We start from the raw sequence: 13,469 nt of genomic DNA on the forward strand, positions 1-13,469 counted from the left end.
AGAGGATCGCAGCGGAGGCCAGGGCAGTGATACTGGAGGCATTGGGCATTGGCAAGAGGTGAGTAGAGATTTTTTTTTTGATTAAAAAAAAAAGTGAAACACCGCAGTACCCCTAATTTTTATTCCATTAAAAGGTATTATACAGGAATAGAAAAACAGAACTGATTTCTTCAAAAAACAGCACCACACCTGTCGTCAGGTTGTGTGTGGTATTGCAGCTCAGGTCCACTGAAGTGAATGGTGCAAATCTGTAATACCATACACAACCTCAGGACAGGGTGGAGCTGTGTTTGGAAGAAACTTAAAGGAGTACTCCAGTGGAAAACTTCTGTTTTAAAATGAACTGGTGCCAGAAAGTTAAACAGATTTGTAAATGACTTCTATTTAAAAACCTTAATCCTTTCAGCACTTATTAGCAGCTGAATACTACAGAGGAAATTCTATTATTTTTGAGTTTCTTTTTTGTCTTGTCCACAGTGCTCTCTGCTGACACCTCTGTCAATGTCAGGAACTGTCCAGAGCAGCATAGGTTTACTATGGGGATTTTCTCCTGCTCTGGACAGTTCCTAATTCAGGTGTCAGCAGAGAGCACTGTAGACAACACAAAAAATAAATTCAAAAATAATAGAATTTCCTCTGTAGCATACAGCTGCTAATAAGTACTGGAAGGGTAAAGATTATTTTTTTTTTTTTTTAATAGAAGTAATTTACAAATCTGTTTAACTTTCTGGCACCAGTTGATTTAATAAAAAAAAAATTTTCCACCGGAGTACCCCTTTTAATCCGTTTTTCTATTCCTGGAGAACCGCATGTATCCATGTGGATTTGTTTCTTTTGCGCAGCAGCGGTGGCGCTTTGTGTCTTGCTGTTACCAAGTTTGAGCTTCACTTCACCGTCGTGGTGTCTCGGCATGTGGCTTTTATAGATGGTGGTGGGTCAGCTTTGATTATTGCTTGGCCAGCTTGCTGGGATTGGTAGTTCTCCACCTCTCCTGCTTCTGCCATGTATGATGTTGAGCCTTTACCTGCTTGCGTCCTGCTCTCAGTTTGTCGGGTCTCTCTCTTCTGTCCAGCAGTCTGTCCTCTGAAGCTCCGCAGTCTTCCAGCTGGGTTCAGTTCTAGCGGCCGCTCCTTGGAAATCTCTTCCTTTTTTTTTTTTCCCCTCACTCTTCTGGAGAACAGACCGCCCCCTGTCCACCGCCAGGATGCACAGCCGCTCCCGTACCGCGTATCATTGTGACGTCTCCTCATTATTTGGGCTGTGTGGGTCTGCCAGGGGGCAACGTGTTTGTGCATCTCATACTTTCTTCCTTTTATGACGCCCCTTCTCCCTGCCCCCGTCCCTGCCTGCTGCCCCTCTGTTACCATGTTTTACGTCAGTCAACCCCCCTTCCGCCCCTCTCTACTAGTTCCACACACTTATCATTCCACACACATACATACAGGGTATAGTGGACTGGCATTGGGTGCCCGTATGGCATCTGTAGGCCAATGCCCAATCTGTTCAAGAGCTGCTCTGTTAATAGACAAATGACATCATTTTATTTTTAATTATTTCTTGACGATTATGAACTCTTATTTCATTATTGAGTTTCTGCCATCCAGGCCCGGTCCGCTGGATGGGGGAAGGCAAGTCTCATATCATATCATTTACTGTAATCTTTTGGGTTCTAGTATAACTGCTGACTTCTGGCTGTTGCAAAACTACAACTCCCAGCATGCCCGGACAGCCAACGGCTGTCCGGGCATGCTGGGAGTTGTAGTTTTGCAGCATCAGGAGATCCCCAGTTTAGAGGGCTCGCTTTTATCATGTTCCCCTACAGGGTAAGTGGGAGAGGGGACCGGGGTGGTTAAATAGACTTGTGTATTTTGTCTTGTAATCATGAAACATATTTATTATATAGTGAGTCCTTATGAAATAAAAGAACAAAGTGTATATAAAATAAAATAAAAATTCAATAAATTTAATGTATCACCACTTAAGAATTGTGCGTCTGTGTCTTTCCTCAGTATATTTCTCCTTCTGGAGTTATTTTACCATACGGTAGATTACCATTGTCGTGGTCAAAGTCTGGACTACGTCTTACCAGACGACTCTCGGCCATCAGAACGACTTTTGCCAAACTAAACTGGACTATTAATGAGATTTAAGTATGGCAAGTCTTATTGTGAATATACAAAGCTCCAGTGGTAAGTATAGAAAATCCTTGGAGTAGATTTATTTTGTTCTTTCTCTATCGGCTCCATTGGGGGACACAGACCGTGGGTGTATGCTGCTGTCTCTAGGAGGTGTGACACTATGGTAATAAAAATAAGTCGGCTCCTCCCAGCAGGATATACCCGCCTTCAGACTCTGAGCTAGTCAGTTTTAGCTTAGTGTTTGAAGGAGGTGGACATGGTCTGGTTTGCTCCAGACCAGGTCTTCTGTTTTTTTGTTTTCCTAGTATAGGGACGTGTTCGTTTTTTTATTCCCTTTTCTTTTCTGTTTTCAAGTGGGGACTCAGGTTCCCTGTTTCCCCATTGCGAGTAAGAGGGCACAGACATTGCATATATGCGCTGATAACCCCCCCTCGCCAACGGTCAGCGCCTGGGTGGTACCTCATGGGTCCGGTTCCCCCTATTTCACTGCTCGCTCGCGCATAGCAGCCAGGCGTGATGCAGGTAACTACAGCTGACTGAAGACTTTACTGAAGACTTCATTAGGCAAGTTCTTCTGACTGAGGTAAGTACTTTCCGTCTTTCTCCTCAGGTAAGCGGACTTGCAACTGTTGGAGACCCCCTGTTTTTGGCCCACCTTTTCAGGTTGGGCTGGCTTACTGGGAATGGACTTTTATTGAGGACTTTATTCTGTGGGAGCAGTGGCACTCTGAGGGGGCATGTATGTTATGTTTGTATGTTTGTGTGTGTGTGTGTGTGTGTGTAGTGTGTTACGTTGAACAACGCCTTATATACCAACGCCTTATATGCGGCTGACAGCCGCGGCGCTGGTACGAGCCGGGCGCTCTCAGCGCCGGCTTACTTTCGTTTTCTCAGACGGTCTCTGGCGGCTTATTAACCGCCCGCTCTGTTCCCCCATGCGCATATGCGAATGACGTGCGCTCCTTTTCGGCCTGGTTTTAGCTCCGCCCACAGGGGGCAGTCGGAGCTCTTCTGAGGCGCGCATCAGCCTCCAATCAGCGCCGTGGGCGCGAACTTCAGTCGGGGGGGGGGGGGGGGGGGGGGCAACTAGTTAGTGCCTCTGCTGCAGGCACGCCCCCCCTCTACCATTGGCCGTTCCTTTTCTCACTCTAGCTGCATGGAGCTGTTCTCCTTTCTGCAGCTGCCAGGATACATAGACTTATTTGGACTGTGCTATAGTACCAAAATGCCTGGCTCTGCCATGCCCTTTCGATCCCAGTGGGTTCAGCCGCTCCACCACCCTGGGTTTCTTCCCTGACCCAGTATATGGCTGACTTGACTCAAGTCTCCTGTTCGGTGGCTGAGGCCTCCTGGGTTGTGGTGTCCGCCCTGAAGGGGTCTACCCTGTGCAGGACTTCTGAGAGGGCCCGCTCCTAGTCTCCTCATGCTCACGCTCTCACAAGCGTACTAGAGGTGCCTCGTCTGACTCTTCCATTGAGTCTTCAAATAGACGTGGGCGTTCCCCTCGTGGGTCCCGCCCCCCCTGTCATCTGGGCACAAACGTCGCTCCTCCAGAGGATGTTCTCGGAATCGCCGCTCTGCCACGCCAGAGCTGCGTACCCAGTCAGGGTCGTCGCCCCCCCCCCCCCCAGGACTGCCTCTACTCATTCACTTCCCCTGGTGGACGAGGCTTCCGAGCCGGCATCTGACTCAGAGGACCGCTCGGACTCAATTGCATTGGTAAACTCATTGGTGACAGCCATAAGAGACACCTTTCACTTAGAGGACCCAGGATCTTCGGATGTCTATCCAGAAGTATCCTTTCATCGTGCTAAGCCAGCACCTCAAAGGTTCAGCTCTCCCGCTGACTTTGACGACATTCTGGAATCTGCATGGAAACATCCAGACAAGAGGTTCCTGGGAATCAAGACAATCCAAGAACTTTATCCATTTGTCAAGGACTTTGTCGCTAAGGTGGTTTCCCCTCCCTCAGTGGATCCACCAATCTCCCGGATCTCTAGGGCGACTACGCTGCCTCTGGCAGTTGCCGCTGCCTTCAAGGATTCCACGGACAAGTAGGTAGAATCCTTAGCGAAGTTTGCTTCTGAAGCAGCTGGCTCTTCTCTTCTTCCCACCTTCGCCTTGACATGTGTGTCCAAGGCCCTGTCGGAGTGGTGCCAAAAGCTCCATCAGGATAGCTTAGTGGGATCCCCCCAGAGGATCTATCTGCTCTGGCTCTCCAATGCTCTAAAGCTGGGGACTTTCTGTGCGCAGTTTCCATGTAGTCAGCCCGTTGTTCTGCCTTTACTGTGGGTCACCTAGCCGCTTTATGGGGCTTAAAGCTTGGAATGCGGATGCCGCTTCCAAAAGGTCCCTCACTGAGCTTCCCTTTACGGGTGGCCGTCTTTTTGGCACACGCCTCAATGATATTATCTCTGGAGGCAACGGGAGGTAAGAGTTCCTTATTACCTCAAAATAAGGCTCGCCCCTCTTCACAAAGGAAGTCCTTTTGGACCTCTGGTTCCAGCTAAGGGTCCGGGCAGGCGCCCTCGCGGGACAAGAAGGCTCCCTCGTTCCGGGCACGCCTGGCTTGGAAGGCGGACTCCAACCGGTCCGGCCGTTTTGCGCCCAAATCGGGCAACCGCAAGCCCACATCTGCATGAAGTGAGGCCCCCACCCGCGGTTTCTTTTCGGGTGGGAGGTCGTCTCTTGTTTTCTGAGACACCTGGACTTCACACATTAAGGACTCTGGGGTCAGGGATGTGGTGTCCAACGGTTACTGGATCGAATTTTCCTCCCTTCCGAGGGATCGCGTTTTTCGATCCCAGGCCCCCCGGTCTCCTCCTCTGGCGAAGCAATTTCGAGCGGCTCTCCAGTCTCTGCTTCTCCAGGGGGTTATCGTCCCCGTTCCTCCAGGGGAACGTTTTCTGTGCGACCAATCCAACCGTCACCTTCTCATCCCCCACTTCAGAATGGAATCTCTCCGTTCGGTGGTGGCGTCCCTGGAACAAGGGGAGTTCCTTTCATCGGTGGACATCAAGGATGCCTACCTCCATGTGCCAATATTTCCGGGCCATCATCGGTACCTCCGCTTGCGGTTCCGGAAGGGCACTTTCAATTCGTAGCCCTCCCCTTTGGTTTTGCCACGGCTCTTCGGGTCCTTACAAAGATCCTTGCGCCAGTGTTGTGCCTGTTTGGTTGAGGGGAATCTCTGTGATATCCTATCTGGACGACCCTCTCATCAAGGCTCAGACCAGAGCGCAGACTCTGGAGAATCTGGACGTCGCTCTCCACACTCTGACTCGCTTCGGGGGGGGATGGTCAACCGGGACAAGTCAGTCCTCTGTCCTACCCAGTCTCTAACCTTCCTGGGACTTTGATTCGACAGCCTCTGGCCGCATTTGTCTCCCGCCGGACAAACGTCTGGCGCTCTGGTCGGGGGTCCGCTCCCTTCGGACCCAGGTATCAGTCCCCATCTGCACTTGTATGGAAGTCCTGGGTCGGGTGGTGGCAACTATGGAGGCCATACCCTTTGCCCAGTTTCATTACCGCCCCCTTCAACTGGCGATTCTCTCTCGATGGAACAGGTCTCCTCTGTCCCTCGATCGTCAGATTGTTCTCCCTCGCAGGGTCCATCAGTCTCTGCTCTGGTGGCTCCGCTCCCCCCCTTCTTCTCCAACGGCGGTGATTTCTTTCCATTCTATGGCAGGTTGTTACAACGGTTGCCAGCCTGTTGGGCTGGGGCGGCATGTTCAGGGATTGGACGGTCCAGGGACTATGGTCTCCCCTGGAGACCCTTCTTCCGATAAACATATTGGAATTACGGGCGGTTCTTCTTTGTCTTCTTCATTGGGAGTCCCGTCTTCAGTCCCATCCTGTCCGCGTTCAGTTGGACAACGCCTCGGCAATGGCGTACATAAATCGACAGGGCGGCGCTCGCAGCTCGGCAGACATGGCCGAGGTGACCAAGATTCTCACCTGGGCGGAGAGTAAGGTTCCGGCCATTTCGTCATTTCACATTCCGGGAGTGCTCAACTGGGAAGCGGACTTCCTCAGTCGGTCCTTACCCGACCCCGGCAAGTAATCTCCTCATCTGGAGGTCCTTGCGCTGCTCTGCGACCTCTGGGGCTTTCCGGACGTGAACCTCTTCGCGTTCCGGCACAATTGGAGGATCCTTCAGTTTGTGTCCAAGTCCCGGGACCCTCAGGCTCTAGTGATACCTTATCTGTTCCCTCCTCTTCCGCTCCTTCCTAGGGTGCTGAGGAAGCTCAAGGCAGAGGACGTCCTCGCCTTTCTGGTAGCTCCAGATTGGCCCCGAAGGTCGTGGTACGCCGACATAGTCAGGCTCCTGGACGACGCTCCTCTGCGCCTTCCGCTCCATCCGGACCTACTCTCTCAGGGTCCTCTTGCCACCCCAATTTACAGTCACTGCATTTGTTGGCGTGGCGGTTGAGACCGCGGTTTTGAGGGCCTGCGGGTTCCCTTCCCAAGTCATTCACACCATGCTCTAGGCTCGTAAGCCCTCCTCCGCACGAATTTACCACCGTACTTGGCGGTTTTATTTTCGTTGGTGTGAAGCTCAGGACTTCTCCCCCGGTGACCTTCTGTTCCCAGTCTTCTCTCCCTTTTTTTTTTTCAGTCGGGGTTGGAACTGGGTTGTCTCTCAGTTTCCTTAAAGGTCTGGTTTCGGCCCCTGGTTTCTATTTCTCATGTCCAGACCTTCCTGCAAGGAGTGGTGCACGCTGTTCCTCCTTATTGGTCACCTTCTCCCCCTTGGGACTTGAATTTGGTTCTGAGTGCCCTCCAGGTCGTTTCCGGCCAATTCCTTCCTTTTTGCCTAAGGTGGTCTCGGCCTTTCATCTCAATGAGGACATTGTCCTCCCGTCCTGCTCCTTCTCATCCTAAGGAGCGCTTACTACACAAGCTGGATGTAGTTCGGGCTGTTCGGTCTTATCTCTCCATCACTTCTTCGTTTAGTCAGTGTGATTCCTTTTTCGTCCTTACGGAAGGTCGTCGCAAAGGACAACCTGCTTCCAGGGCCACCATTTCTCAGTAGATTCGGTCCGCCATTGCGGAAGCCAATCGCTGTAAGGGGAAGATTCCTCCTTTCAGGGTTGTGGCTCGTTCCACACGTTCTGTTGGGCATCCTGGGCTCTCCAGAATAGAGCCTCGACCTCGCAGATTTGCAAGGCGGCTACCTGGTCGTCTTTGCACACTTTCAAGGTTTTCCCGAGTTCATACTTTCGCATCGGCTGATGCTAGTCTGGGTCTTAAAGTGTTGCAGGCGGCAGTGGATCGGCCGTCTGCCTGATTACTTATCTGCCCACCCAAGGGACGGCTTTGGTACGTCCCACGGTCTGTGTCCCCCAATGGAGCTGATAGAGAAAAGGAGATTTTTTTTAACACTTATCGTAAAATCTCTTTCTCGAAGGATCCATTGGGGGGACACAGCTCCCGCCCTTTCTGGGTTTTTCCTTTTGGTTTTCTCTGTCCTAGGGTATGTTCAGTTATGTTTTTTCTTCTGGTGCTCAGACAGTTTTGGGTTTTTTCTTTGCCCTGTTGGTCTCCTCCTATTGCTCTGGAACTTAAACTGACTAGCTCAGAGCCTGAAGGCGGGTATATCCTGCTGGGAGGAGCTGGCTTTTTTTATTACCATAGTGTCACACCTCGTAGAGACAGCAGCATAACCCACGGTCTGTGTCCCCCAATGGATCCTTCGAGAGAGAGATTTTACGGTAAGTGTTAAAAATTTTCCTTTGTTGCTTCTTTAAAGGGGTTATTCAGGCAAAAACTTTTTTTTATATATATCAGCTGGCTCCAGAAAGTTAAACAGATTTGTAAATTACTTCTATTAAAAAATCTTAATCCTTTCAGTACTCATGAGCTTCTAAAGTTAAAGGTTGTTCTTTTCTGTGTAAGTGCTCTCTGACATGTGTCTCCGGAACCGCCCAGTTTAGAAGAGGTTTGCTATGAGGATTTGCTTCTAAACTGGGCGGTTCCCGAGACATGTGTCATCAGAGAGCACTTATACAGAAAAGAATAACCTTAACTTAAGAAGCTCATGAGTATTGAAAGGATTAAGATATTTTAATAGAAGTAATTTACAAATCTGTTTCACTTTCTGGAGCCAGTTGATATATAAAAAAAAAGGTTTTTCCTGGATAACCCCTTTAAAGTGTACCTGTCATTTAGAAAAACTTTTGACATGTTTGGGTCGGTCTGGGTCTCAGTACTATCATTAGAAGAAGGAGAGAGAAACATTCTGTAGTGATCTTCATTCCCCTGATCTCGGCAATGTCCTTCGGCTCCATCGTAAGTCTATGGGGCCGTCCAGAGAAGATGGACTGAGATCACTGTGAGCCGGGGAGTGAAGCGTAATACTGCGCACTTCTCCCTGCTCCTTTTTATCGGTAGGTCTCAGCACAGAGACGTGCCTGCTTGTAACAGCAATCCGCCTCTATGAGCAGACACGCCGCGCTCATGCGCAGTATACTCGCTCACTTCACGGCTGTTCACCCTGAGCGATGTGTGCAAGTATACTGCACATGCGCGCGGCGACTCTCATATTGCAGCATGTCTGCTCCTAGCGGTGGATTGCTGCTACAAGCAGGCACAATGTTGATCCATCGTCGGCGGATCCGCAACGTAAAATACACTGCGGATCCATCCGTGTGAACGTTCCCTTAGGCTACTAACACACTTAGGTTTTTGTTTTAAAAAAACAGTCACTAGTATTTCTCCTCCAAGATATCGTTTTTGTTGCTGCTTTTTTTTTTTTTTGCGGTATAAGTCATAAGTATAATTTGTAAATTATTTCTATTAAAAAATCTTAAGTACTGGAAGGATTATCAGTTGCCTTCTGATCCACAGGAAGTTGTTTTCTTTTATAATTTCCTTTCTGACTGACCACACTGCTCTCTGCTGACACCTCTGTCCACTGTCCAGAGAAGGATAGGTTTTCTATGGGGATTTGTTCCTACTCTGGACAGTTCCTAAAGTGGACAGAGGTGTCAGCAGAGAGCAGTGTGGTCAGTCAGAAAGGAAATTATAAAAGAAAACAACTTCCTGTGGATCATACGGCAGCTGATAACTACTGGAAAGATGAAGTTTTTTTTAATAGAAGTAATTTACAAATCTGTTTAACTTTCTGACACCAGTTGATTTAAATTTTTTTTTCAGTGGAATACCCTTTTAAATTTTACAACCCTCCCAGTTCACTGCCCCATCATAAACCACCCCCTGCGTTTATTTTTATTATTTGTTAGTTTTCAACCTTGATATTGTTCTGTATTTTCTGCTCAGTCTCAGTCAGATTCACAGACTGGGAAGGGGCGTTCCCCAGCAGGCATGACATCTGAAGCAATACAGGGGAGAACATGCTCCCTCACTATTCTATACACAGCTCAGAGCAGTTCAGTGTGAGATGAGCTTTGATTGGCTAAGGCTGCTAGATAGCCGAAGGCTGGGAGTTGTAGTTTTGCAACAGCTATAGGCACCCTGGTTGGGAAACACTGGTTTATACATGTCAAAAGTTTTTTGTTTTTTTTAAGTGACAGGTACACTTTAATCTGACACTCACGACCATCAGTTGCTGGATTTATCAGATGGTCACAGTATCATTATTAGGATCCATTCTTCTACTACAGACACTGTTGATCCAGAATAAGACTTGTCTACACCGTCTCTGCTTTTTAGATTATTTATATTTTATTATAACAAAATTGTACAGTTGAATATTCTACATAATTGTATAACAAGGCGCTATGTCGATGCAGAAAAGAACGCCTTCATTACAGCTTGCGACATCACGCAACGTGCACGCGTACCGTCAGGATGTGTCGCCTCCGGGAGATCAGCAACTCGCTGCTATGAATGGATAAGAAGAACATGGCCGCTTACTTCCAAAAAAATTTAAAAAATACAGTGCAAGACCTGTTCGCAGGTTTTGTGTCATTAGTATTGACTTCAAATCGAGCTGAGCTGAAATATCGGACACAAGCCATGCAGAAAAGGTGGCGCTGTTTTTTTTTTTTTTTTATTTAAGAAAAAAATAAGTGGTCATGGATGTCTGAGCCTGTTCAAACAACCTCACCAGCTACATTACACTGGGAAAATCTGTGCACTTTCCCTTTTACATTTCATGAGCTGACACATTAGGGGTACTCCGGAGAAAAAAAAAAAAAGAATGTTGTCAAATAAACTGGTGCCAGAATGCTATATAGACTTGTAAATTATTTCTTATTAAAAATCTTAATCCTTCCAGTACTTATCAGCTGCTGTATGCTACAGAGGAAGTTGTGTAGTTCTTTCCAGTCTGTCCACAGTGCTCTCTGCTGACACCTCTGTCCATGTCAGAAACTGTCCGGAGCAGGAGAGGTTTGCTATGGGGATTTGCTCCTCCTCTGGACAGTTCCTGACATGGACAGAGGTGCAATCAGACTGGAAAGAACTACACAACTTCCTCTGTAGCATACTGTAGCGTACATAATTTTCTGGCATCAGTTATTTTGCTAACAATTAAATTCCACCGGAGTACACCTTTAATTATGGTGGTGTTTAACTTTTGTCAGCTGCAGAACCACCACTTTCAGTATGCTTGGGGGATGTAGTTTTGCAGCAGCCAAAAAGCCACAAGTTGGAAACTGCAGATTTAAAAGGGTTATCCAGGAATAGAAAAACAGAGCTACTTTCTATCGAAAACCACTCCCTATCTATCTCCAGGTTGGGTGTGGTTCTGCAATTTCCTTTGAAGTAAATGGAGCCAAGTTGTAATACCACACCCAACCTGGAGACAGAAATGGAGCAGTTTATGAAAGAAATTACCTCTGTTTTTCTATTCCTGGATAACCCCTTTAAGATTTCTTAGTGAGGAGAAGAGCGTTGGTCGCCGTCTCTCATGTTAGGAGTTGTAGTATTGCTAGAGCTAGACACCGCTGCACTAAAGCCTGCTATTAATGCAGTTACACTCAGGGACGTGCACAGGTTGACTAGAAAGGGGGCTTGAACCCCTGCCCTTTTGATGTTCCTCCTACAAGTGCCCTGGGCAGTCTGGCATCATTATGTTGGCATTTATATAAATAATTATATAAGTAGTGCCCTTTTTTCTTTAGTTCAGTTTAGTTGTTTTACCTGGTTACTGTGTGCCAGGAAAGGAAAGAAGCATTTTCTCAGTTCCATATGTGCCAGGAAAGGAAAGAAGCATTTTCTCAGTTCCCATAGCTAATAGAATAAGATATTACCCATAAGTACTAGAGCATCAACTATGTATATTAAGACTTTATGTTGTACCACTACCTGAATATAAGTAGTAACTACGCTACAAGTACCTTCACCTACCAATAGGGGGCGCTGTGGTTACGGGCTCAGTCTCTGGAGACATTGCATAAATATGCATTATGATCAGGTCAGCCCCAGTGATGGCTGTGACTGGTTTACAGAAAGCAGTGTATGCAAGTGGAAAAGGGTCCTTATACAAGGGGAACGGGGTTGTACAATATTAAAAAAACAACATGGCTGCTTTCTTCTTAAAAACAAAACAAAAAAGCGCCAAAGCTGTCCACAAGTTGTGCCTGGTATTGTAGCTCAACTTCTATAAAAGTAAATGGGGCTGGGATGCAGTACCGCACACAACCTGTGGACAGGTGTGGCGGCGTTTTTGGATGGAGGCAGAAGTATTTTTCTTTTTTTTTTAATCCTGAGCAACCCCCATTTAACCGGTGGTCTGCTGAACATGTTGCGGGACAACTACAACTCTCATCATAGTCTGACAGCTACAGGATACAGATTACTGATTCAAAGGGGGGTTATCTAGGATTTAGAAATACAAAGCTTATTTGTTCCAAAAACAGTGCCACCTATGTCCTCAGGCTGTGTGTGGTATTACAGCTCAGTTCCATTGAAGTGACTGGAGTCGAGTTGTAATTCCGCACACAACCTGAAAATGGGGTGGCGCTGTTTTTGAAAGAAATTAGCTCAAAGCTCATTGCTGTCAGTGAAAAGAAACAATCCTATTGACAGCTAGAGATTGAAAACCTGTTCACATGACCCAGCTACAGGGCTTCTTACATCTCCGATATACCGTAAGGCAGTGTGCCCCAACCTGGGGTTCTCCGGCTGCTGCAAAACAACAACCCCCAGCATGCCCTGACAGCCGCAGGCTGTCAGGGCATGCTGGGGGTTGTTGTTTTGCAACAGCCAGAGAGCCCTAGGTTGATGCAGACATATAAAGCAAAAATCCTACACCGCCATAGTAAATTGGAAAACTGCGCCAAACAGCACGTCTGCTCTGTTTCCAACCTCATCTCTGTGCGGCTTCTGCAATGTTGGACCGTACCCTATCTAATCAGGACAGATTTTAAGCCTATGATTGCCAACAAAGAATGCTCTCCATTCACTGACAGCAAGCAGAGATCATGAAGAAGAAAAAAAAAAAAAAAAACAGTAAAATGGGTATGTCGGAGGAAAACTATTTTTATTTTATTTTTTTAAATCAACTGGTGCCAGGATGTTAAAAAGATTTGTAAATGACTTCTATTTAAAAATCTTAATCCTTCCAGTACTTATCAGCTGCTGTATACTACAGAGGAAGTTCTTTTCTTTTTAAATTTCCTCTGTGTCTGACCACAGTGCTCCCTGCTGACACCTCTGTCCGTATCAGGAACTATCCAGAGCAGGAGCAAATCCCATAACAAACCTCTCCTGCTCTGGACAGTTCCTCACACAGACAGAGGTGTCAGCAGAGAGCACTGTGGTCAGACAGAAAAAAAAAAAAAAAAAAAACCTTCTGTGGAGTATACAGCAGCTGATAAGTACTGGAGCGTTCCTGACATGGACAGAGGTGTCAGCAGATAGTACTGAGATCAGACTGGAAAGAACTACACAACTTCCTGTGGAGCATACAACAGCTGATAAGTGCTGGAAGCATTAAAGGGGTTATCCAGGAAAAAAAACTTTTTTTTTTTTATATATCAACTAGCTCCAGAAAATTAAACAGATTTGTAAATTACTTCTATTAAAAAATATTAATCCTTTCAGTACTTATGAGCTTCTGAAGTTAAGGTTGTTCTTTTCTGTCCAAGTGCTCTCTGATGACACGTGTCTCGGGAAACGCCCAGTTTAGAAGCAAATCCCCATAGCAAACCTCTTCTAAACTGGGCGTTTCCCGAGACTCATGTCATCAGAGAGCACATAGACAGAAAAGAACAACCTTAACTTCAGAAGCTCATAAGTACTGAAAGGATTCATATTTTTTAATAGAGGTAATTTACAAATCTGTTTAACTTTCTGGAGCCAGTTGATATATATAAAACTGTTTTTTTCCTGGAATACCCTGTTAAGATTTTTAAATAGAAG

The 13,469-nt window shown here is 46.9% G+C and overlaps 1 protein-coding gene across 5 annotated transcripts in view; it reads left to right on the top strand.

Annotated features, from left to right (window-relative positions):
• Positions 1-10,155, top strand: part of NECAP1 (NECAP endocytosis associated 1) — a 30,043-nt gene extending 19,888 nt beyond the window's left edge. For 2 of the 5 annotated variants that reach the window (XM_056529004.1, XM_056529005.1), the window contains exons 8-9: positions 2,010-2,189; positions 9,893-10,155. In XM_056529004.1, the coding sequence (XP_056384979.1) occupies positions 2,010-2,127 (118 nt within the window). In that variant the 3' untranslated portion in view covers positions 2,128-2,189; positions 9,893-10,155. Of the gene's footprint in view, positions 1-1,072; positions 1,986-2,009; positions 2,190-9,892 lie in introns of those variants that run through there. The other 3 variants (XM_056529006.1, XM_056529009.1, XM_056529007.1) reach the window with 3 other exon arrangements.
• The last annotated feature ends 3,314 nt before the right edge of the window (positions 10,156-13,469 follow it).

This window comes from Hyla sarda, chromosome 7 (genome assembly GCF_029499605.1).
Source record: "Hyla sarda isolate aHylSar1 chromosome 7, aHylSar1.hap1, whole genome shotgun sequence".
Taxonomy (NCBI): domain Eukaryota; kingdom Metazoa; phylum Chordata; class Amphibia; order Anura; family Hylidae; genus Hyla; species Hyla sarda.